Genomic DNA, 26,860 nt, shown 5'->3' with positions numbered 1-26,860 from the left:
TTCTACTATGGTGTAAAAAACGGTAGGGAAGAATCAGTTAGGCTGGGTGCGGTGACTCACCCCTAAAATCCCAGCACTTTGGGAGGCTGAGGAGGGTGGATCACTTGAGGTAAGGAGTGTGAGGCCAGCCTGGCAGACATGGAGAAACCTCATCTCTACTGAAAATACAAATATTAGCTGGGCGTGGTAGCAGGTGCCTGTGGTCCCAGCTACTTGGGAGGCTGACACAGAAGACTCAGGTGAACCTGTGAGGCGGAGGCTGCAGTGAGCCGAGTCATTGCGCTCTAGCCTGGGCAACAGAGCGAGACTCCATCTCAAAAAAAAAAAAAAGTGAAAAATACAGGTATACAGTACATAATCCATGTGATTACCAATGTAAGCTTCAAAGTATTGTTAAAGCATATTTTAAACCACGTTATCATTACAAAATAGTAAAAGTACTTTCTTATTTTTGGAAATGAATGCCTGAAAATATGTGTGTTTGACAGGTTTTAGTTTTCACATATCAGGATTGTTTATAATGAAACATGTATGTGTCTAGTTTTTTTTTTTTACACGTTACACTATCCTAATAATAACAACAGTTGTGAGGGTGGGAGGAGGGAGAGCATCAGGAAGAACAGCTAATGTACGCTGGGCTTAATACCTAGGTGATGAGACGATCTGAGCAGCAAACCACCATGGCACACATTTACCTGTGTAACAGACCTACACATCTAGCACATGTACCCCTGAACTAAAATAAAAATAGAAGAAAAATAAAAATAATAGGAGTTACAGTTTTCAGGAAAGTAATGAAACTAAATGACTACCATTTCATACAAACTGAGTTTTGTTCAAACTGCTTTAAAATTTGATAATAATCTTCTCTTAAAGTTTCTTTTCTACTTTTCCATGAGAAACAGCTTTGCTAGTGCAAAGTTTGATCATGACTTCTATTAAACCATTAATTGTAAAATGTTATTTTATTCAAGATGCTACATAGATATTTTGCCTATTTTTAAAAATTATTTTAATCTTTTAAACAGGCTACTGAACACTAGTTCTCAGTTTCAAAAGGGAAGCTTACCTAAGAAAAAGTTATTTAATAAATATGACAAGATATATTTATTTCTTTTTGATTTTTCTTTTGAGACAGGGGTCTCACTATGTTGCCCAGCCTGGGTAGCGAACCCCTGGGCTCAAGTAATCCTTCCACCTGACCTTCCAAATTGCTAGAATTATAGGCATGAGCCACCATGCCCAGCCCAAGAAGATATATTTCATAAACCTTAAAATGAATTACATTTCTAAAATAGCATGAAAGTTTTTTCTTCAACTCATTGACAAACGTTATTTTCTATTTTCAATAAAATTACCAAATATGCCCCACACCTAGGCCATTTTTTTTCTTTCCTAATATTTACCTTTTGTCAGCTTCTCACTGCTTTTAGTACTTCCAAGTTGCCTAAAGTTGTTATCAACAATCTTCTGCCTCATTATTTGTCATTGCCTGGACCAGGAACTCCCAAAAGAAGCAGAACAACCCCTAAGGGACATTCTGAAAGTACATGAGGCCCTGTTTGGTTGCACAATAATTTGAATAGAAGGGAGGGTATTTGGGGGATGGGAGACTATTGATCCTAAGAAGTCCTAAAATACATGAGACAATCCTGTATAACAAAGAACTGTTTGCATCCCTCAATTTTAAAAGATTAAGTAGGTGAAAAGTTTATGATACTCTTAGTCCAGAACTTTATTATATATGAATATATCATTATTATTACACTGTTTTAGTACAGACTGAATCTTCCACAAGTGCAAGTGCCATGTAAATTGAGGGAGATTCCACTGTTTTGTTCAAATTTTTACCAGAAATTGTTCGCCATTTAGGAAAAATAAGTTTGTAAAGAATGATGGTCCTTCTGCTATTTGAAGAGTCAATATAATAATTTGATAAACAATTTGCATCGGTAGCTGTCACACACACAGTGATTCTATGAATTGGTGCAATATGCCAGCAACTAATAATTACTCATTACGTTTTCTAATGTAGTAATGTCTAAGTATTAACATTTAAATTGTAGACATGTTAACATGTTATTTTCTTTTTTTCTTTTTTGAGACAAAGTCTTGCTCTGTCGCCCAGGCTGGAGTACAGTGGCATGATCTCTGCTCACTGCAACCTCTGCCCTCTGGGTTCAAGCAGTTCTGCCTCAGCCTCCCTAGTAGCTGGAATTACAGACATGTGCTACCACGCCCAGCTGATTTTTGTATTTTTAGTAGAGACAGGGTTTTGCCCTGTTGGCCAGGCTGGTCTGGCCAACAGGGCAAACTCCTAACCTCAAGTGATCCGCCCGCCTCAGCCTCCCAAAGTGCTGGGATTATAGGAGCGAGACACCACACGCAGCCTGTAGACATGCTTTCTAATAAAATATTTCACCTTTATGTCTCAATTAAAGCATTATATTGATTATTAAAAGTTATGTTTATAGGTAGATTTTATTGTCTATGAATCTGACTTCAGGATTTCAGGATATTACAGGACACAGACAATTTGAGAATCACTGGCCTACACTTTAGCCTTCATGTACCTGGACTACTAAAGATGCTTCCTATCTGATACTCTGGATTCTGTAAACTCTCTCCTCTTCCAAGTAAAAATACCTACAGATGTAAAAATCACCAATATTAGTTCTATCTTCCAACTACCACAGCTCCCAACTACCTTGAAAGCCTGATACTGGGATTTCTACAACTCTCTACAAAAGGATTACTTCTGCCTAATCTTGTTCAGCTATCATACACTGGATACTATATCCAGAAATCCTTATTTCTAAGGAGTCAGCAAGTCATAGTGGAAAAGGTGTAGCATTTGGAATCATAGATCTGCCACTTACCAGGGATGATCCTGGACAAGTTAATTAAAACTTTCTAAATCTCTATTGCCTCATTTTTTTTTTTTTTCTTTGTTGGAGACAGGGTCTAGCTCTGTCTCTCAGGCTGAAGTGCAGTGGCGAAATTATAGCTCACTATAACCTCAAACTCCTGGGCTCAAGTGATCCTCCAGACCCAGCCTCCCAGGTAGCTAGGACTACAGGCTCACACCACGACGCCCAGCTGATATTCTTCATTTTTCTTTTGCAGAGATGGTGTCTCCTATGTTGTCCAGGCTGGCCTCCAACTCATGGTCTCAAGTGATCCTCCTGCCTGGCCTTCCTAAAGCGCTGGGATTACAAGCCTAAACCACCACTTGGGCAATTTTTCATATTGAATGTTGAAATATTACCGTGCAACTGTGCATGTATCAGGTTAAAGATAATACATCGTTAAAATTAAACCCACCTGTTTCTCTTCACTTGTTTAACATGGCTACAGAAAACGTAAAAATACGTATGTGACTCAATATGTTTCTGCTGGACACTTCTCTGTTAGACCCTTCCTTTTTCCACCTCTACGGTTCATCCAGAATACACCACTTGCAGTTTCCAACAGAGCCCTGTTTCTGTGCCGGAGACTCTGGAGATAGTACTCCTGGCACCTGAAACACTTTTTCCCCTTCTCTTTGCTGAATGAACTGCTTTTATTCATTCAGATCTTAATTTTTAACTACAGCTTTCTCCAAGAAGCGTCCCTGATCCCACCACGTCCCCTGCAAGACGGTATTAGGGCCTCCTATGAGATAGGAAAATCCACATACAGCACTTACACTGTATTTGCAATTGCCTATTTTCTGGTTTGTGTCCCAGACAAGACTGGAAGCTCCCTGAGGAGACAGATCCTCAGAACTGCTCCGTCTTCCACGCCCAATCGTCAAAGCCAAGCAGAAGGCGGTCTCTCCACTGAACAAATGAGCGCTAGGGCACAGACGGTGAGCAATGCGGGGAGTACAAAGGTTCAAGGGTGAGGCGGTAGAGGGCAGAAGCAGAAACTACAAGGGAGCCAGACGGGGGTGGGGGCCGCTGGCAGCACTCACCAGTCCCTGCTGGTCGACGTCGGCGTCGGGTCGTTTGGCCGAGGGCTGCAAATACTCAGCGTAGCGCAACCCCTCGCCAACTGGGGCGATGACACCACGAGCAGCCATGGCAATGCGGCCCGGAGAGGCACGGCGCCGCGGCGATGACTACGAGGCGGCCTTAGGGACAAACTAGTTAACGCGGTTTCTTCTCGCAGATCCAGTGCACTCTGTGCTCGCTGTGCTGTTAAAGGCGAGGGTCCCGGAAGCTGCCCTTCTCACCCGAGCTGGGCAGTGTGTCCCGTGCAAGCTCGGGGTCAGATTCCGAAAAGAGACAAGGGCACTGGGACGTTTTTCAATCACAGTCGCAGGCGCAGAGCCAACGCTGACCCTCAGGGAGCTTTATATACTTGGGCCTTGGCCCTCCCGAGGCCTCCCTAAGGGACTGGGCTTAAGCCCTGTGAACTGATGTTGGTCGAATCAGATGCCTGCCCATTGAGCTCGGAGTCTAGCTGCAGTGCCTGAGGGTGGGCTTGCCTGAGCTTTCCTGACCCCCTTCCGGGCAGCCTTTCTTCCTACCCTCAACTACTGTTCGCATTTCTGTTTAATGCCACAGTTCTCCCACCCCAGGAGAGAAATTGAAGAGACAATTTGCTTACACCACCCCCAAGTAAATGGCTGTATTTAAGGTGAAATTACACAGAAGAAAGTTGTGGCCCGGCGCGGTGGCTCACGCTGTAATCTTGGCACTTTGGGAGGCCGAGGCAGGTGGATCACAGAGGCCAGGAGTTTGAGACCAACTTGACCAACATGGTGAAACCGTGGCTCTACTAAAAATACAAAGGTTAGCCAGGTGTGGTGGCGCGTCCTTGTAATCCAAGCTACTCAGGAGCCTGAGCAGGGAAAGAGAGTTGTAAGCAAGTCTGTAAATCTTATTCTCCCTCAAATGAGTTTGTGCTGATTTGTATATATAAAAGCCCATTTTATTATTAAGATTTTTTTGTTTTTGTTTTTGTTTTGTTTTGTTTTGTTTGAGACGGAGTCTCCTTCTGTTGCCCAGGCTGAATGCAGTGGCGCGATCTCTGGCCACTACAACCTCTGCCTCCCGAGTAGCTGGGATTAAAGGCACGTGCCGCCACACCTGGCTAATTTTTGTATTTTTGGTAGAGACGAGGTTTCACCGTGTTGGCCAGCCTGGTCTCAAACTCCTGATCTCAGGTGATCCGCCCGCCTCAGCCTCCCAAAATGCTGAGATTACAGGCGTGAGTCACCGCGCCTGGCCTCCATCAAGCTTTTTAAAGCAAAAATTAACCAGCAGTTGAAGCTTATGGTGTTTTCCAACTCCTGTACCAACTTGGCAGCTCTTTTGCTCCTTATACCCTTTGCAGAATCAGTTGACAGGAAGAAAAATCTTTATTTTTGTTTTCTATTCCTGAATTTTAAGTTTTGAGGGTCTATTAATTTGTTCACTGAGTTAATATTATTAGCATGCCTAAGAAGTTAGGTCCTAGAAATTTACAATCTTGTAGGGAAGATAACACTGACACAGAATAATAATAATACATACCAGAACATGAGCACATCATTGCACAGCACTATAAAGAGAACTGGACTGGGAATGAAACCGCCATTGCAAAATTAAACCCAGAAAGAGATCTGGCCCAATCAACACCATCTTGCTTCTAACCTCTAAGCTGTCTTGTTCATTCCTGGCCGTAGGCCGAACTAACTTTGGGAGGAATGTAATTCATAGTTTATAGTTTGAAACAAAGATGACAAAAGCCCTTTCCCAAAACAAACCTCCTTCTTGCCTGGGGACTAGACTGCCTTTGTAGGACTAACAAATTAGCCACAAGATTAGAAATTGGGATTTAGGAGTGATACAGCTGGAGGCTACAAGATTCTGACCCTCCCCAAATTGCTGCTGGAGCTAACATCGCTATTGTAAAAACTACCACCAGTGCTTGAGATATCTTGCATGCCCTGCACTTGATGGATCAGCTGGCATCGCCCAGATCAATAAACTGGCTCCTCTGATCTCGTGGCCCCCACTCAGGAACTGATACCGCAAGAAGACAACATGCACTCCTTATGATTTCATCTTTGACCTGGCCAATTAGCATTCCCAGCTCACTGGCTTCCCCCTACCCACCAAGTTGTCCTTAAAGATTCTGCTGCTCCCAGCCAGGCGCGGTGGCTCACGCCTGTAATCCCAGCACTTTGGGACGCCGAGGCGGGTGGATCATGAAGTCAAGAGATTGAGACCGTCCTGGGCAACATGGTGAAATCCCATCTCTACTAAAAATACAAAAATTAGCTGGGTGTGGTGGCACGCACCTGTAGTCCCAGCTACTCGGAGGCTGAGCCAGGAGAATCACTTGAACCTGGGAGGCAGAGGTTGCAGTGAGCAGAGATGGCACCACTGCACTCCAGCCTGGGCGACAGAGTGAGACTCCGTCTCAAAAAATAATAATAAATAAATAAATAAATAAATAAATAAATAATTCTGATCCCTGAATGCTCTGGGAGACTGACTTGAGTAGAAATGAAACTCCAATCTCCCACACAGCCAGCTCTGCGTCAATTACTCTTTCTCTATTGCAATTCCCCTGTCTTTATAAATTGGCTCTGTCTAGACTGCCAGCAGAGTAAACCCATTGGGTGGTTACAGGAATAAGGAAGAGGTCTGAGTTCTAGTGTACCTCCATTATTTTCTGGGCTTGTATAACTGAACATGTCCATTAACCTCTCCAAATCTTACCTGTAAAAGGAGAATAACATTTGTCCAATATTCTGACTCAGGGAAGTTGTGTAAACAAACCTCAAAGAGCCAGTCCTTCAAGATGGATCCCAACTGGCTAACTAGGACTAACTTAAAATAGAACCAAACCTTCCTTTTACACCGAAATCTGTGGCTCTCAGGTTTGCAAACTGTTTATTGGGATAGTCTCTCTCCTCTAAATTCCTTTTCAGAGAACATTTCGTTTACATAAGGATAAAGAAAACAAGAGGATATGAAAGCAATTTGTATAATGCACTTATGAAAAGAGCTACAACCATAATGCTCTCAGAGTTTACAGGAGGGAATGGCCACTTTTAATGGGGTCATCTGAGAAGGTTTAGTGAAGACTTAGCCATTGAGATGAGGTAAGAACAATGGGTAAGATTTTTTTAGATGGAAGAGAGGAAATGCCAGTCATTTCAACTGGAAACAAATGGAAGGAAATGAAAAACGGTGATTCACGGGACTAGCTAAAAATTACTCCAGGACTCTTCAGATAAATAATCTCATTACAGAAATTAATTTTTGTTAGATCCACAACTATGAAGGACACTAGTAAACTAAGCAAATGAATTGGATCAAGGCCTACAGGTCATTCTTCCATTCATTTATTTATTCAATAAATATTTATTGAGTATCTGTTAGGTATGAGGAACTATGCTAGGCATTGGACCTATAGAGTCAAACATACAAATAAGGTCTCTGATTCCTTGGAGTTCGGAGCACCCTAGCCGCTGGGCCCTAGCAGTAGCAGGCTGCTGGCCTGGAACAAATGAACAATTAGAGCAAGACCCAGGTTAGCTTCAGCTCCTGTTAGGGCAGCTACTGCTCCTGCTTGGGGGCTGGAGAGAAGCTTTCAGAGCAGAAGCCAGGAAAAGGGGGAATAGAAGAAGTGGGAAGGGGAGAATATAGCAAGGTGGAGGTGAGGTGGACTCAGCAGGGTTGCATCTCAGCTCAGATCCCAAACTATTGAGAGCAGATGGCTGGCTGCTTATAAACTTGACTGACCTCATTCCACTGCTGCCTCAGGTATCCACTCCTGCAGATGTAGCCAATTTTAAAGAAAAATTTCATCCACAAAGATTACTCAGTTCCCAGCCCTTGGTTCTTTGGTAAATTCGCCCTCCTCAGGAAAGAAAGGATGGAAAAAAGGGCAATGAAGTCCTTTCCTCTTCCCAACAAGGATCTCTTCCTGATTTAGCTGAACTCAATTTTCTGGCTTCTTGAGAACAAAGAAAAATATTTTTGTGAAACCCAAAAGGGAGGGCACATTAAATTTTCATTGGCCTACTTTTATTAGTTATGCCACTTCAAAGACAGATTACATTATGTTCAGTAGACTTTGTAAAAGAAAGGCAGATTGCATTGGTAGTATGTCTTCAAAACATCTCGGTGGAAAATGTTCTAAAAATTTATTGTTTGAAAGGACTTTTGACAAAGACAACTGACCTCTCAGTGCCTCAGTTTCTTCATTAGTAAAGTAGGTGATAATAATAGCACTCTCTTGTGGGAATTAAATGAGTTCACTTTTGTAAAGCTCTTAGAACAGTGCTTCATACCTAGTAACTTCTACAAAATTGTTAGTTACTATTTGCTTTATGTTACCTCTTTCACCAATTTATTTCTTCGTGTATTTTCTCTCACTAGCTCTGCCTCCTTCCCCTAGCTGGTGTGTTGACCCCAACCAATTTTCTTGTCTTCGAAATTACAAAATCAGACTAACATTGCATAGTGATAAAATATAATTGTGGGAGAGAAAATAGTTGTTTCTATGAAAATCAAATTAAATGCCTTGGAAAGATTTAATGAAACAAGTTATTTTTAAAAAGCTGTAGGCCGGCGCGGTGGCTCAAGCCTGTAATCCCAGCACTTTGGGAGGCCGAGACGGGCGGATCACGAGGTCAGGAGATCAAGACCATCCTGGCTAACACGGTGAAACCCCGTCTCTACTAAAAAATACAAAAATCTAGCCGGGCGAGGTGGCGGGCGCCTGTAGTCCCAGCTACTCGGGAGGCTGAGGCAGGAGAATGGCCGGAACCCAGGAGGCGGAGCTTGCAGTGAGCTGAGATCTGGCCACTGCACTCCAGCCTGGGCGACAGAGCGAGACTCCGCCTCAAAAAAAAAATAAAAATAAATAAATAAATAAATAAAAAGCTGTTGAATGGTGAGCATGGGAAGAGAATCACAAACACTGTCTATGATTCTATACTGTTTGCTTTTAAAATGTCTTGCTCCACCTTCATTCTAAACAAACTCAAGTTAGGAATCAGAGGATGGATTATCAGCATGGAAGAAATCCAAGGCAGAACTGAACCAGAGGACCCACATCCAAGTAAAAGGCCTTGGCCCTGCAGCCCTGCAGATATACATAGAGTACATGAATAGATATACAATATGTCTGTTGTGACACTAAAATTTCATGTGGGCGAGTAGAGGGAGTGTTGTTAGGGAAAAAGTCAAAAAAAGCTTTTGGGTGGAGATAATGAAGAAAACAAAGGTTGAGAAACAGTGATGTATATATGACGTAAAAGAAAAAAAATGGTTAAAGTTGTCAGGTGTGGTGGCTCATGCCTGTAATCTCAGCACTTTGGGAGGCTGAGGCAGGCGGATCATGTGAGGTCAAGGGTTCGAGACCAACCTGGCCAACATGATCAAACCCTATCTCTACTAAAAATACAAAAATTACGGGCCAGGCATGGTGGCTCACACCTGTAATTCCAGCACTTTGGGAGGCTGAGGCAGGTGGATCATGAGGTCAGGAGTTCAAGACCAGCCTGGCCAAGATGGTGAAACCCCATCTCTACTAAAAATACAAAAAATTAGCCAGGCATGGTGGCGGACTCCTGTAATCCCAGATACCCAGGAGGCTGAGGCAGAGAATGGCTTGAACCCGAGAGGTGGAAGTTGCAGTGAGCCGAGATCATGCCACTGCACTCCAGCCTGGGCAACAGAGCAAGACTCCGTCTAAAAAAAAAAAAATTAGCTGTCTGTGGTGATGGGTGCCTGTAATCCCAGCCTCTCGGGAGGCTGAGTCAGGAGAATTGCTTGAACCCAGGAGGCAGAGGTTGCAGGGAGCCAAGATCGCGTCATTGCACTCCAGTCTGGGTGACAAGAGTGAAACTCTGTCTCAAAAAAAAGGTTAAAATATGTATATTGTTGTGATCTCAGATTTTAATTGGTTTTTCAATTAACCCACCAACCACTATCCTGGTCTGGTCAGAAAAGAGGCTGGCTTTACTGTATGACAAAGTGCAGTGGGCACCAAAAACAGGCCTGAAGTGTTCATAGAAGGAGTCGGAGAAGTCAGCATCAAGATGACAATGGGAGGATGAAAACAAATTTGCTGAACTGATAAATATGAGGCAGACTGGGGGAAACAAGGTGTGAGAAAGCCTTGTATATAAACAATACTAAAGTCATTCAGTTTTGCTAAAGTTTAAAGTATAAAGAAGAGACTGAAGATGGATGAGGGTGGACAAATAACCAGACAAAGGCCAAGTATTGAACAGCTTTATATAATAAGCAGAGGCATTTAGATTTTATCTCATAGGTGAAAGCAGGACATCAAAAACTGTTGAATCTGGCGGTGACATGATCAGATCTACATACTAAGAAGATCACTGTGGCGGCAATGTAGTGATAGGCCAAAGCAAAAGGAGGGAGATCAGCTAAAAAGTTATTGCAATAGTCTAAGAGATGCTGAGCCCTAAACTACAGCACTGGCAGAAGGCATGGCAAGGAGGAGTACAGTGACTTTGACTGGATTCTTCCCCATGTTTAATCCCTCTTGGCCCCGCCTACCATGAACCCATCCATTGACTTTGTTCCCTATTCTCAGGGTAGCCCCTGATTGACCTAAGCCAACCAATGCATCCCATCACTCTAGCCATGATGTCTGTTTCATGCATGGACACCTTGCCCTGCTGGGACATTGGGATTATAGGAAAGGTTTGTTGGTTATTTCTGGGACAGCAGCTTCTCTCTTTAGCCGGACATGAACAGAGAAGCGTGAAGCACTAATTGTGGTTGGCAGTCATTTGACAACCATAAACTAGGGTGACCATTTAATTTATCATCCAAAACGAGGTCACATTTGAAAGAAAGACAGTGCTATAAATAATTATGTTTGGACAATAGATGTAACTGAGACTGTCTAGCAAACCAGGATATATGGTCCCTATACCATGAGAAGAGATGGCCTTAGGATAAAGCAAACACCACTGAAAGCCATGAGGAAATTAAAAAGAAACTGAGTCCTTGATGATATTGTTGACTATATGAAGCTTCACTTGATGGCTACCCCGTTTCTAAACTTTTTAGTTATGAGAGTAAAAATTTCCTTTATTATAATTTTTTAATTGTGCATTTAAAATTGCAAGCATTGAAGAAGTAGAAAGAATAGTATAATGAACTCTCATATCTCCCAAAACCAGTTTCAACTATTTTCAAGATTCTGCCACAATTCTTCATTTATTTTCCTTTTTCCGATTCATTATTTAAAATGCATCAAGAAATTTCACTCTGGACATTTCAGTGTGCATTCCTCCCAAATATGGACATCTTCTGACATAGCTGCACCATTGGGACATCTAACAAAAATTACTGATCACCTTTTGTGTCATCTAATATCCAAGTTTCATTGTTACAGAAAACTTTTAAATAGCTAGTTTGTTCACCTCAGATCCAAACAAAGTCCACACATAGCAGTAAATGGTTGCTATAGTTTGAGTGTCCCCTCCAAAACTCATGTTGACACTTAATACTGAATGCAGCAGTGTTGGGAGTTGATGTCTAATAGGAGGTGTTTAGGTAATGAGGGCTCCTTCCTCATAAGTGGAGTAATGCCATGATCATGGGATAGGGTTAGTTGTTACTAGAGTGAGTTGTTATAAAGCAAGCTTGGCCCCTCCTGCTTTTATCTTTTGCACGTGCTTACCTGCCCTTCCACTTTTCCACAATGGGATGATGCAGCCCAAAGGCCCTCACCAGACACCGGCTCCATATGCCCTTCAACTCCCCAACTTCCAGAACTGTAAGAAATGAAGTTCTCTTCTTTACAAATTACCCAGTCCGTAGTATTCTTTTATAGCAACAAAAACTACATGAAGACAATCATATCATATTAGTCCTATCTTATTTTAAAAATTCCCTTTCTCCACCTTTTTAAATATATTAACTTGTTGAGAAAATCATTGCCTTATTTTAAAGCCAAGTTTTAGTTGGATTTTCTGTATTTGCAACCACAGCATTCTAACTGATCCAAGGAGTGAACCTGATGATAAAGGGATAGAGTCAAGATGATTTGGGATTGAACAAATAGGAGAGATAAGGAAAAGGGAGGATCCAAGGTGATTGTTAGATTTATTTCATTGGCAACTACCAAGCTAGAAAAAATATACAGAGTAAGAAAAGAAAGTGAAGATTACACTCTAAAGACACCAAGACTCAAGGAATAGACAGTGGAAGGAGAGGGGAGGAGGTGACAGAAACTATAGATAAAAAATGAAAAGATAGAAGAAGTCAGGAGAGAGTGGGGTCATGGAAACAAAGTAAGTTTTTTTTTTTTTTTTTTTTTTTTTTTTTTTTGAGACGGAGTCTCGCTCTGTCGCCCAGGCTGGAGTGCAATTGCGCAATCTCGGCTCACTGCAAGCTCCGCCTCCCGGGTTCACGCCATTCTCCTGCCTCAGCCTCCCGAGTAGCTGGGACTACAGGCGCCCGCCACTGCGCCCGGCTAATTTTTTTCTATTTTTAGTAGAGACGGGGTTTCACCATGGTCTCGATCTCCTGACCTTGTGATCCGCCCGCCTCGGCCTCCCAAAGTGCTGGGATTACAGGCGTGAGCCACCGCGCCCGGCCAAAGTAAGTTTTAAAAAAACAAAATAGAGCCAGCATGGTGGCTCACGCCTGTAATCCCAGCATTTTGGGAGGCTGAGGCAGGCGGATCATGAGATCAGGAGTTTGAGATCAGCCTGACCAACATGGTGAAACCCCATCTCTACTAAAAATACAAAAATTGGCTGCTGCACTCCAGCCTGGGTGACAGAGTGAGACTCCGTCTCAAAAAAAAAAAAAAAAAAAAAAAAAAAAACCAACTGAGAAATGCCAGGTGCTCACAGATAAGTCAAGTAAGGATAAAATGTAAGGATAAAATGCTCTTATGGGATTTGCAACTAGGTGATCACTGGTGACCTCAGCAAGAAGAGTTTAATTCATACTAGAGACAATGATCACTACCCATTCCACATTCTAGAATATTCTAGAAAGTATTCTGTAAAAAAAAAAGTATAAAAAGAACAACATATACTATTTTTCTGTGTAGCAATGTCAAATAGTTTATACAGCAAAAAGAGAAGAGAAAACCAATTCATGTGGAACTTATCATCATCAGTCAGATGATTAGGTCTTTGAAATGACTATTTCTCACTCTGTGATTGCTTGGATATTTGCTAAAATATTTGTCCCTTGAAACACTAAAAAATCACCGTAAGGTAGGAAGACAGTGAAATGCTCTGCCTTCTTCTCTTTAATAATATTTCACTGAACTGCCTACAACAAGGAAATATAGCTGAGGAGTGGTTTCAGGGCTTTATTTCTAACCTTTTTTTTTTTTTTTTTTTTTTTAAGGCAGCGTCTCCCTGTGTCACTCAGGCTGGAGTTCAGTGGTGCCCAGGCTGGAGTGCAATGGCACGATCTTGGTTCTCTGCAACCTCTGCCTCCCAGGTTCAAGCAATTCTGGTGCCTCAACCTCCTGAGTAGCTGGGATTACAGGCATTCACCATGACACCCAGCTAATTTTTGTATTTTTAGTAGAGATGGGGTTTCACCATGTTGGCAGGCTGGTTTCGAGCTCCCAACTTCAGTTGATTCTCTCGCCTCTGCCTCCCAAAGTGCTGGGATTCTAGGCATGAGCCACTGTGCCCAGCCTTTATTTTTAATCTTACAACCAATTAAAAATCAAGAAATGAGCTTAAAGGAAGCCACAAGGGGATATGCAAAACAAAAATGTGGGTTCATTTTTTTAACCTTAACATGTATTTTCAATTGACTGACAGCCAATAGTTGGCAAGCTAGTTTTGGCCTATGTCAAAGCAGTAAAATAAGTCCCCTTCATGATGGTGTCCACTGTCTAATCGAGGAAAATGGGTATCTACATCGTGTAGATTTGTCTAATGGTCACCCAGAGCAGCCTCTGCTGCTCAGGTGCCAGCTAGAGATAATCCCATGAAAGAAAAGCTGGCACCCGTACACATATGTTGCTTTCTGGAGCCAATTTACATTTTGTGCTTTTGTCTAGCTGAGCCAAAACAGCATAAACAATGCCAAACTCGGTTTTCTGATTATTTTCAGGCTGATTGAATCTGGCACATGACATGGTTTTATCTAATTAACCCACATGTGGTACAAAACAAAACAAATTTGAAATGGAAAGCTCTTTCTGCCTTTACTGAAAGATGGAGGTGAATATATAATTATTTTGTCCTTGTCTCTTAGCCAAATTTATAGTTGAGAGAGGAGGACTTTTTCTACTAGAGAGCAAAACAAGTTCTGTGTATTACCTATTATAATTAAAATTTATTATGTTTTACATTTTTTCAAATTCAGCTCTTCCCTCTTCTCTCTCTGTCCTAAAAAGAGAAGAAATGTGTAGAAAGTATGTTCCTCATAAACACATGGCCTGTAAAAGGAAAAATTGTTTCTGGCTACCCACACGACACTTTTTATACCAAATGTGTGGGTTTTTTTTCTCATGCCAACCAATTCTTTACACTCCTGGAAACCAAGTGTGTGTCCTACAATTCAGTTCTGACACTGACTACCCTGTAATTACCACAGACCCCACAGGTTACGGGCTTAGTCCCATGATACTGCCCCCACTTCAGATGCCAATTGCAGGTCCCAGGTTTCCACCTGTACTTCGGACTGACGGCTACAAATCAGAGGTTCCCATGACCCCCCTGCACCCCCTCGTCAGGTACAAGGATTTTCTGTAATGGCTCACAGAACTCAGTGAAACATTTTATTTATTACTACTAGTTTATTATAAAGGATATAACTGTTATAAACAGCCACATGGCAGAGATACGCAAGACAAGGTATCAGGAGAAGGGGTGCACAGAGCTTCTATGCCCTCTCGGGGCACCCCATCCTCTCATCATCTCAACGTGTTCACCAGCCCAGAAGCTTTTCAAATCCTGTTGTTTAGGGTTTATATTTTAATAAATGTAAGGTTTCTTTTTTTTTTTTTTTTTTTTTGTGAGACAGAATCTCGCTCTGTCCCCCAGGCTGGAGTGCAGTGGAGCGATCTTGGCTCACTGCAACCTCCGTCTCCCAGGTTCATGCCATTCTCCTGCCTCAGCCTCCCGAGTAGCTAGGATTACAGGCGCCCGCCACCACGCCCAGCTAATTTTTGTATTTTTGGTAGAGACGGGGTTTCACCGTGTTAGCCAGGATGGTCTCGATCTCCTGACCTCGTGATCCGCCTGCCTCGGCCTCCTAAAGTGCTGGGATTACAGGCGTGAGCCACCACGCCCGGCCACGTAAGGGTTTTTTAATTACAAAAAAGTAATAGGAAGTTCTATTACATATGCATGCTTGATTAAAACATTAGCTATTGGTGACTGAACTCAATTTCCAGCCCTTCTCCCCTCCCTGAAAGTTAGCAGGTGGGGCTAAAAGTGCCAACTCCCTAAACACATGGTTGGCTTCCCTGATAATTAGCTTCCATTATCTAAGAGTCACCTTATTATCATAAACTCAGTATGTTTATGATATAGTTTATATGTTTGATATGGTTTATGTCATATGTTTGATATGATTTATGTTATGTTTATGATATGGTATGGTTGAAAGGAGCTTCTTAAGAGTAACAAAAGATGCTCCTGTCACTCCTATCGCTCAGGAATTCTAAGGATATTAGGACCTCTGTGCCAGGAACTGTGGATAAAGACTGCTATGATTTGAATGTCCCCTCCAAAACTCATGTTGAAATGCAATTGCCAATTTAATGGTATTGGGAATGAGGCCTTTAAGGGGTGATTAGATTATGAGAGGATTAATGCCATTATCATGGGAGTGGGCTCCTGATAGGTACATTTAGCCCCCGCTCTTTCTCTTGTGTGCATGCTTCCTCACCATGTGACGTCTTTCACCATGCTATGATGCAAGAAGGTCCTCATCAGATATTGATACCATGCAGAGTCTTGTACTTCCCAACCTCCAGCACAAGGAGCCAAATAAACTACTTTTCTTTATAAGTTACCTACTCTGTGACATTCTGTCACAGCAGCAGAAAATGGACTAGGACAAAGACTAAATACACATTTTGTATATCACAGTATGTTTGTTTACAAAAACATCTCAAAATGACATGAGAGATCATTGAGTGGTGTTAAAAGAAAAAACAAAGCAACAACAACAACAAAAAACAGATGAGACAGTCTATCAGATTCTGAAGAAAAGTGTCAGGCAAAGTAAAAGTTCAGCTATCCATTCAGGGTCCTAGTTCTTCTATGCTTTACCACATTAAAAAATGGGGCCAGGCGCAGTGGCTCACGCCTGTAATCCCAGCACTTTGGGAGGACGAGTTGGGTGGATCACAAGATCAGGATTTCGAGATTAGCCTGGCCAACATGGTGAAACCCCATCTCTACTAAAAATACAAAAATTAGCCACGTGTGGTGGCAGGCACCTGTAATCCCAGCTACTTGGGAGGCTGAGGCAGGAGAACTGCTTGAACCTAGGAGGCTGAGGTTGCAGTGAGCTGAGATCGCAGCACTGCACTCCAGCCTTGCCGACAGAGCAAGACTCCATCTCAGACAAAAAAAAAAAAAAAAAAATTGGTGGCCTCCCTGGGCATGGTGCCTCTCATCTGTAATCCCAGCACTTTAGGAGGACTGCTTAGCCCAGGAGTTTGAGACCAGCCTGGGTAATATAATGAGCCCAATCTCTAAAGAAAATTAAGAACAACAACCTAAAGCCGGGCATGGTGACACACACCTGTGGTCCCAGCTACTCAGGAGACTAAGGTGGGAGGATCACTTGAGCCTAGGGGGTCCAGGCCACAGTGAGTCATGATCCTGCCACTGCACTCCAGCCTGAGCAACAGAACGAGACCCCCCCCCAACAACAACAAAAAAAGGTGGCTTGACGGTGGCCATCCTATTGCTCATCTAGAATTGCTTCAGAATATCTAGCCAATACTTATTTTATTTTTGCTCTTTCACTCAGGCTGGAGTAAAGTGGCACGATCTCGGCTCACTGCAATCTCCACCTTCCCAGGTTCAAGCAATTCTTCTGCCTCAGCCTCCCCTATTAGCTGAGATTACAGGCACCTGCCACCATGCCTAGATAATTTTTTGTATTTTTAGTAGAGATGGAGTTTTGCCATATTGGCCAGGCTGGTCTTGAACTCCTGACCTCAGGTGATCCACCCGCCTCGGCCTCCCAAAGTGCTAGGATTACAGGCGTGAACCACTGCTGCCTGGCCTATGCAATACAATTCTGAGAACAATGGGACTTAGCAAAATCCTGTTTCATATTAATGGAAGTGATAATGTTGTTAGAGGAGGAAGTGGTATATACCTACCATTTATCTCTCAAATAATTTGTCTCTGAAACGATGCTAAATAAAGTAAAACATACATAAATATAAATCATCCATGGGTCCATAGGCCAGGGGCAACTTGGCTAGCATAGGCCCTGTGAGTGATGAGGTCTGCTTGGGAGCCATCTCAAACAGTAAGATTTACTATATGTGATAGGATCGGGATTGAGGCGCACTTAACCAGAACAACCACTGTGTGCGGTGGGGCCAAGGCCAAGCAGATGATCCACGTGGTAAAGAGGTTGGTTACACATGAGGGGATTGAGCGAATAAGTAAATATCTTGAAGATAGTGGGAATCGAGTTATTAATTTTTGGAGGTACAGATATGAAAAGGGGAAACTAGAAAAGCTCAGTGGCATTGGATTAGAATTGGTGTAAACTCGTGGTTTTATTTTTATATTAATATCTATCTGTATTGGTTTTCTATTGCTAATGTAACAAATTACCACAAACTTGGTGGCTTAAAACAACACACATGTATTCACTCAGAGTTCCATAGGTCAGAAGTCCAAGAGGGCTCAGCTGGCTTCTAGGCACAAGGCATCACAAGGCTCAAATCAAGGTATCAGTCAGGCTTGATTTTCGGCTAGCCTTTGTCTGGGGGCTCTGGGAAAGAATCTGCTTCCATTGTTGGCGGAATTGAGTTCCTTGCATTTGTAGGACTGAGGTTTCTGTTTTCTTGTTGTCTTCAGCTGGGAGACCACCTGTATTCCTCATCACATTTCTCTAATCCCATCATCTAGCCAGCAACAGCACATCAGACTTTCTCACGCTACAAATCTCTCTGACTTCCCTCCTGTTCCCAGCTGGCGGAAACTCTGTTTTTAAAAGATTCACTTGAATTGACCAGGGCTACCTGCATAATCTCATCTTAAGGTCAAATGATGTAGGACTGTAATCACACCTGCAAAAATCCCTTCACTACAGTACCTACTGTAATGTTTGATTGAGTAACCAGGAGACAAGAATCTCAGAAAAGCCGCTTTTAGAATTCTGTCTACTATACTCTCTATACTTTGTCACTGGGTCAATAGATATCTATATGGATAGACACAGAAATAGAGACATATGTACACATGTGTACATACACATATTTCCTATATATGTCTTCTGAAAGGGCCTAGAAGCAATGACACCCCAGTAAAAAGCAGTATACTTTGCACCCAAATCTTGGTTTCTAAATACCACTCCCCACTAAAAGGAAACATGGTTTCTTGTTGAAATGGATATTTTCATGGCTGAGGCAGGAAAAGTACAAGAGAAATCTGGAACATCTTATACCAGAAAGCAAAGAAGCACTCAAAGAATGATAAGGACGTGCCAAAAGGATACAGGGATCTGGGCAACAGTGGCTTACACCTGTAATCTCAGCACTTTGGGAGACGGGGTGGGAAGATTTGTCTGAGCCCAGGAGTTTGAGGCCAGCCTGGGCAACACAACGAGACCCCATCTCTATATTTAAAAAATGGAAACAAACAAACAAAAAGGATACAGGGGCCAGCATGAAGCTGATTTCACTGTTCAAATGTGACAATCAAAGTAATGATAGTCATGAATTATAACCTATTGAATAAAATAAATATCCATGAGTGCTTGTTTGTATAAATGAATACCAAAGAGAAAAGGGAAAGTTCTCCCTTATAGCTGAATGCCAGCTAATAAGTATAGAAGGAATGATGGAGTTAGAAATTACTATTTCACAATCATAAATGATTCAGGCAGAAAACATCAATGGATGCTAAAACCAGTGGGTAAAAGTTTGATGAGGAGCAGGATATTTGCATAGCCTCAAAGTATCTCCCCGAAAATTGCATATCAACTGTTTATTAATTATTCAATAACCACAGTGTAGAGAAACCCAGTGTGTTCCATCATAACCAAGTGATAACAGTCAGCACTACCAATAATGGGACAAACTGGCATCCTATGTTTCCCGATATGATGCACTGAGAAAAACACAGCATCTTTTCTGTGATAGTCCTGTCCAAATACAGAGCCTTATTGGAATCTTGAGGAAACATCAGACAAACCCATATTAAAGGACACTGCAAAGTTATGAGCCTGTACTCTTCAAAAAATGTCAAAATCCTTCAAGACAAGGAAAAACTTGGGAATGGTTCCAGCTTGTAAGAGATAGGACAACTAAATGGTCCTAGATTGGATCCTAGATCATGAAGAAAGAACGCAACATGGGAGAAATTTGCTTTTGGTTTTTTTTGTTATGAATAATTTACTGGAACGATTGGCAAAATTTGAATGGAATCTGTGTATTTGATGGTAATAGGCATTCATGTTAATTTCTTGATTCTTATGGGTATACTGTGGTTATGAAGGAGAATGTCCTGATTTTTAGAAAATACACACTGAAGTAGGCCAGGTGTGATTGTTCATGCCTGTAATCCCAGCACTTTGGGAGGTGGAGGCAGGCGTATCCCTTGAGTCCAGGAGTTTGAGACAAGCCGGGACAACATAGCAAGATTCATTTTGTATTTTCTCTACTAAAAATACAAAAAATTACCTGAGCGGGAGGCTGAGGCACAAGAATTGCTTGAGCCCATGGGATGGGGGTTGCAGTGAACCGAGATCATGCCACTGCATTCCAGCTTGCGTGACACAGTGAGACTGTCTCAAAAAAAAAAAAAAAAAGGAAAATACACACTGAAGTATTCAGGAGTAATGGAGCAATGTGATTACAACTTACACTGAAATGTTTCAGCAAAAAAAAAAAAAAGTTTTAAAAACCCTCTGTGTGTTGAATTGTGCCTTCCCAAAAGAAATGTTGACAACCTATGAAAACCTACTTCTGGTATCTGTGAATGTGATGTCATTTGGACACCGGGCCTGTGCAGATGTAATCAAGTTAAGATCATACTGGATTAGGGTGAACCTGTGTCCTTGAAAGGAGAGGGAGATTTGGAGACACACAGACACATGGGGAATAAGGCCACATGATGGCAGAGGCAGAGATGGCTGGGAGGCAGCTGCAAGCCAAGGAATGCCAAAAGATTTCTGACAAACACCCGCAGCTGAAAGACAAGCATGGAACAGATTCTCCCTCAGATCCTCCTGGAAGGACGGAACCAACCCTGCAAATATCTTGATTTTGAACTTCTAGCCTCCAGAACTGTGAGAGAATAAATTTCTGTTGTTCTAAGTTACCCAGTCTGTAGTACTTGGCTATGGCAGCCCTAAGACACTAATACTATAACCGAGAACCCTGGTTTTAAGGAGTTTTTCCCCCTTTTCCTTCTGCGGCCCTTTGTATTAACTTTTTAGTGATAAAATAATAATAACTTTCCTTCTTTCCACCATAAGCTTGCATTGCTAGCTTATCTAGTTAAGTTTGCTTAGAAGTTCCAGAGACTGGCCAGGCGTAGTGGCTCACATCTGTAATCCCAGCACTTTGGGAGGCTGAGGCGGGCAGATCACGAAGTCAGGAGATCAAGACCATTCTGGCCAACGTAGTAAAACCCCATCTCTACTAAAAATACAAAAATTAGCCAGGCGTGGTGGCACGCACCTGTAATTCCAGCTACTCAGGAGGCTGAGGCAGGAGAATAGATTGAACCTGAGAGACAGAGGTTGTAGTGAGCCGAGATCGTGCCATTGCACTCCAGCCTGGGCAATGGAGCGAGACTCCAGCTCAAAAAAAAAAAAAAAAAAAAAAAACACAGAAGTTCCAGAGACCGGGTCTTGAGACAATTTAGGTGCCTGTGGACTTCTCCCCCACCAGGAGATTACCTCAAGACTGCCTCACCACCTCCCCACTTCTTAAACCTTAGCATTTTGCCTGAGAATTTTAAAGTGGTTTTCTTAAGGCAGAAGCCTGAACCACTTCCCCACCACTAGCTTCAAAAAACGAAGTCACCTTCTTTGTACTGCACTTCATCTTTGTTGTTGGATTTTGCAAGCAGCCAGTGGCTAAACCTGCATTTGGTCACAATATAAATCCTTTGTTTGCTTGCATTAACATCAGCTTCTTAGGTATGCAATTTTCTGAACTTGAAATTCTAAAAAGTCATCCAAAAGAGATTTATAACAATGCGTTCCTATTGTAGGGAAACTTCCCCTTTGCCCTCTAAAGGTTCACTAAAAAATCAACTCACAAAAGGCAGAGTAATTCACGAAAAGGCATAGGAATTTTTTAAGCTGTACATAGGGAGAACCACAAAGTGATTACTCATCCCCCAACAGGGGTTCAGAAGCTCATACACCATGCTAGCAAAACAAGTTATGGGAGGGGGAAAAAGAGAAATTCTGTTGAGGGGATTACCAGGGAGGAGGAATAGATCAGGGAACAGAGATTACATTATCTTGTGAAAGGGTTTATTCAGGTATGTTTATATCTTGGTCTTTCAGGGAGGGGAAAAAAACCAATTGTTCTTTTTGGTTGGTCTGGATCTTAAGCAGATAAAGGAATTTCAACTTCATTCTGTGCTTTAGGAGAGACAGTATGGGGTAGTGGGGAAGGTCAGAGAGACCTTGAGGCTTCTTCAGTTCAGCATGTCAAAGTGCCATACTTTGGAGTATGGGCTTCGGAGCCTCTGCACTATGTATGTATAAAGAATATTTTGGCCGGGCACAGTGGCTCACGCCTGTAATCCCAGCACTTTGAGAGGCCGAGGCGGGTAGATCATGAGGTCAGGAATTCGAGACCAGCCTGACTAACATGGTGAAACCCTGTCTCTACCAAAAATACAAAAATTAGCCGGGCGTGGTGGTGTGCACCTGTAATTCCAGCTACTCAGGAGGCTGAGACAGGAGAATCGCTTGAACCTGGGAGGTGGAGGTTGCAGTGAGCTGAGATGGTGCCACTGCACTCCAGCCTGGGCAATAGAGCAAGACTCAGTCTCAAAAAAAAAAAAAAAAAAAGAATATTTTGTCATTTTTCTCTGCATGTGTCTTTCATTCATATACCTATAGGAGCCTTGTGTATGATGTCACTATATATTTTAATTCTCACTTTTTTGCTGCATAGTGCCTCCTTTAAAATGCCCAATATAATAAAAGAGAGAGTTTGCTAGTAAAGAGAACATTAGAGAGTTTAATGAGTTAGATTTGAAGCCTGTTTTTGGAACTAACATAACGTAGGTGAAAATGCTTAACAATGGCTGACATATAGCAGTAGCCCACTAAATGTGTATGTAAATATGTGTGTGCATATTAATTACTGTACAATATGTAAATATGCATGTGCATATTAATTATTGCACAATAATTCTGAGCTCCTTGTGTCATCTTTAAAAATTGAAAAACTAACATTCTTCACAGGTTATATCAGGATAAATAATGTGGTAATAAATGTAAAATTTCTTTTTGATCTTTAAACTCTCTTGTTGGGAACATACACATTATCTCTAAAAATGGTACCATCTCACTAATGCATGCTACAATACTATCTGCAAGTGCAGATTATCCAGCATGCCATTGTTAACTTGTTAAATACTAACTATAAAAAGCACTTTATAATTTTTCATGTGGAATAATCACATTTGTCCCCGAGATCATGTAAAAGCAAATAGCAGAGGCTTTACAGAAGAGGAAAATGAATTTAAGAAGAGTAATTTGCTCAAGGTCATGTAGCTTTTAAGAAGAAAAGACAATACGGAGAATGTTCTTGTTTAACATTCCTAAAATACCAGTGTCAGTCATTTCCTTAGAACACAGTTTGGGATTCTAGCCAGAATTAAACATCTGGTTTGAAGCACAGGTTGTTGATAGTACCCAAGAGCTAATCCACCCATTACTATTTACAACAGGATACATTTGATTGCTATATTTATTTTCCCAGTGAGTTTAAAACTCAACCTTAGCATTCTATAACCCAGGAGCACGTTTTTCTTGGATTATATATACCCTACAACAGCGTGATGATCCAAGTCCTTTTGCCTCAGAAAAAGCATTGCTATCAGACAACTAAGAAATAGAAAACATTGTGTTTTCGTTTGGGTCTCAGCTTTGTTTTTGTGGCCAGATTCTGCATGAATACGCGAGGTTTTGGGACAAAGTCTGCTGGATTGTCTTAACCTAAATTAAACACCAAATTTAATGCTGACATAGCACAAACTGTACCACTTTTCTAGCACTTTGCTTGTCCTCTCTACATAGGGTCATGTTAAGTTACTGAAAGCAAAAGAAACTTAGGGTGACATGGGTTTGTTCTTCAAAATACTTTTATCTTTCACAATTCTGTGCCATGAAACCTACCTGTCTCATCAATGTGATGTCCTTATACTGTAGCCACAAGAACAGAGTGGCCTTTTCGGGGTCAACTAAGTGGGATTCAGATGGAGCTATACTCTGGCAAACAAACATAGAAATATGTTTGAAGGAATTCTGGAAGCACTATTCAAACAGTTAAAAATGTCTTTTTTTTTTTTTTTTTTTTCTTTTTTTGAGACGGAGTCTTGCTCTGTCGCCCAGGCTGGAGTGCAGTGGTCGGATCTCAGCTCACTGCAAGCTCCGTCTCCCGGGTTTACGCCATTCTCCTGCCTCAGCCTCCCGAGTAGCTGGGACTATAGGCGCCCGCCACCTCGCCTGGCTAGTTTTTCGTATTTTTTAGTAGAGACAGGGTTTCACCGTGTTAGCCAGGGTGGTCTCGATCTCCTGACCTCGCGATCCGCCCGTCTCGGCCTCCCAAAGTGCTGGGATTACAGGCTTGAGCCACCGCGCCCGGCCATAAAAATGTCTTATATCAATAAACAATTTGTGGCCGGGCATGGTGGCTCACACCTGTAATCCCAGCACTTTGGGAGGCTGGGTGGATCACATGAGGTCAGAAGTTCAAGACCAGCCTGGCCAACATGGTGAAACCCCAGCTCCACTAAAAATACAGAAATTAGCTGGGGGTGGTGGTGGGCACCTGTAATCCCAGCTACTCGGGAGGCTGAGGCAGGAGAATTCCTTGAACCTGGGAGGCAGAGGTTGCGGTGAGCCAGGATCGCACCACTGTACTCCAGCCTGGGTGACAAGAGTGAAACTCTGTCTCAAAATAAAAAATAAAAATAAAACTAAACAATTTGTATATGCTTACCTATTCTACATTCTTCTGAAAAGTGTTAAATTCACTCACATTGCCTATGTTTGAATACACCCTGTCCATGCTTTGTGATCCTTCCCTCACAAACCAGCCAATGATTCTTCTGCTGTACTGCGCACCACCTACTGTGGTACAAGCCAAACAAAAAAGCCCAAATTGTTATTCTGTTTACACACATCCTTGTGGTCTTGCCCTAATGCTCTGAGAAATACCTACTTAGAAACAACTTAAAATACATGTTTAATGCTTCTCCCTATACTTTGTCTTTTTTTTTTTTTCTTGGAGACAGAGTTTCACTCTTGTTGCCCAGGCTGGAGTGCAGTGGTATGATCTTGGCTTACGGTAACCTCCGCCTCCTGGGTTCAAGTGATTCTCCTGCCTCAGCCTCCCGAGTAGCTGGGATTATAGATGCCCGCCACCATACGCAGCAAATTTTTTGCATTTTTAGTAGAGACGGGGTTTTGCCATGTTGGGCAGGCTGGTCTCGAACTCCTGACCTCAGGTGACCCACCCTCCTCGGCCTCCCAAAGTGCCTGGATTACAGGTTTAAGCCACCCTGCCCGGCTACTTTGTCTATTTCTAGCCTCCTGAGCTGTCATTCTGTCACAGTTTAGTCACTTCTCTCTAACATCTTTCTGAACAAACAGCAAACTTATAAAGATGCTTATAAAGGTACTGATAATGATGACTTATTAACTGTAGCGTTCTTTAGCTACTGAGTTACCTTGGCTGTACCTCAGAATCCCTGGGGAATATTTTAAACTCCCAGAGTTTAGGCTGCACCCCAGACCAGTAAAATCAGAATCCTGGGGTAGGACCCAATCCTCAGTGATGCTAAAGCCTGCCAGGTGATTCCAAAGTATAGCCAACACTGAGAACCACTGATTTTCCAGCTGCTAGTCAACAGCATTTCCCCCTTGTCCATGACAATATTCTTGATTGGACTTCAGATTCAGAGGCTCAGATATTTCTGTCTGTTCTTACACTGTTAGTGTTGACCCTATATACTGGGACATTGGCCCAGCTCAGTAATATCCATCCCTGGAAACCATGCACTCTTACTAACTAAACTTCTGAAACTGGAGTGAGCAGGGAGAGAATTCTAGTTCTCCTTTGATAGTGTTAAATTTGCGCCTACAATTTAAAGCTGTGGACAAGGCTACCCAAACCCTTTTTGATCTAAACTCACTACTGTGTAATCTCATTTAGTCACCTGGCTTTGGATATACTCTATGTGGCAATGAGTTCCAAACTCATATCTTCAATCTGGGCATTTTCCCTGAATTCCACACTTGCACTTCAATAACTCACTCCACTTGGATATTTAGCAGGCTCTCAAAACGTAACAAGTCCAAACATGAGCTCATGACAATACCTTGGTTCACCATGACTACCAGAAATGCCTCTCACAGCCTTCCCCAACTTAGCTGATGAAAACTCCATCCTGCCAGTGATTGAAATTCGAACCTTGATATCATCCTTGACTCTTTCTCTATACCTGACATCCAATCTGTTCTTGTTCACCTTACTTTTTAAATCCTGTTCAATATATCCAGAATCTCACCACTTCTCACCATCTCTGCTGCACCATGCTGGCCCAAGCCACCATCATTTTTCATCTGAATTATTGTAACAGCCTCCCAACCAGTCTCCCTGCTTCCACCCTTGCCTTTTGTCTTAGACAACTTGGGCTGACATAACAAAACACCATAGATTGAGTAGCTTAAACAACTAAAAATTATTTTCTGACATATTTAGAAGCTTGAAGTCCACCAAGGTGTTATCAGGGTCGATGTCTGGTGAGGACTCCCCCCTGGGGTTGCAGAAGGCTTCCTTCTCACTATCCTTATACAGCCTTTCCTCTGTGCTCACATGGAAAGAGAGATCTCTCTCTCTTCCTTTTCTTATAAGACCACTAATCTCATCATGAGGGCCCCACCCTCATGACCTCATCTAAACCTCATCTAAACAAAGGCCATACCTCTATATACCATTGCGTTGGGGGTTAGGGTTCAACACAGGAATTTAGGGAGGACACAAACCTTCAATCTATAACATTTTGCTTCAGTCTGTTTTCAGTCTAACAGCCTGAGTGATGATGTTAAAACATGTAACACCATGTTCCTTTCCACAAAATCTTTCAAACATTTTCCGTTTCCTGCAGAATAAATGCCAAAGGCTTTGCTATGACTTAAATGACACTATACTGTATGGCCCACATGTTATGTTATGTTATGTTACATTATGTTATGTTATGTTATGTTATATTTCTATCCTCATTTCGTCCTGCTCTCTCCCTCTGCTCATGTTGGCCTTTTTGAGGTTCATCAAACACTGGCACTCTCCCACCCAGGGTCTTTGACTTCTTTTCCCTCTGCTCACAGCTGATATGCAGCTGGGGCTCCACGTGAGGCCCTGATGAATGTTTATGACCTGACTCAGTGTTTATTTGTTTGGGCACCTATTCTGGTTTGTCAGTGCCCGTGGCATACTGGTTGAT

The 26,860-nt window shown here is 42.3% G+C and overlaps 1 protein-coding gene across 2 annotated transcripts in view; it reads right to left on the bottom strand.

Annotated features, from left to right (window-relative positions):
• The window catches only part of DNAJC15 (DnaJ heat shock protein family (Hsp40) member C15), a 79,991-nt gene extending 75,723 nt beyond the window's left edge, over window positions 1–4,268 (bottom strand). Inside the window, exon 1 of one of the 2 annotated variants that reach the window (XM_073013846.1) lies at window positions 3,956–4,268. In XM_073013846.1, coding sequence (XP_072869947.1) covers window positions 3,956–4,063 — 108 coding nt within the window. In that variant the 5' untranslated portion in view covers window positions 4,064–4,268. The remainder of the gene's footprint in view (window positions 1–3,955) is intronic. The other variant, XM_007960267.3, reaches the window with a different exon arrangement.
• Window positions 4,269–26,860: the final 22,592 nt, after the last annotated feature.

This window comes from Chlorocebus sabaeus, chromosome 3, assembly GCF_047675955.1.
Source record: "Chlorocebus sabaeus isolate Y175 chromosome 3, mChlSab1.0.hap1, whole genome shotgun sequence".
In the NCBI taxonomy this organism is placed as follows: domain Eukaryota; kingdom Metazoa; phylum Chordata; class Mammalia; order Primates; family Cercopithecidae; genus Chlorocebus; species Chlorocebus sabaeus.
Note: the sequence above shows the minus strand (reverse complement) of the source record. Positions and strands in the feature narration are given on the sequence as shown.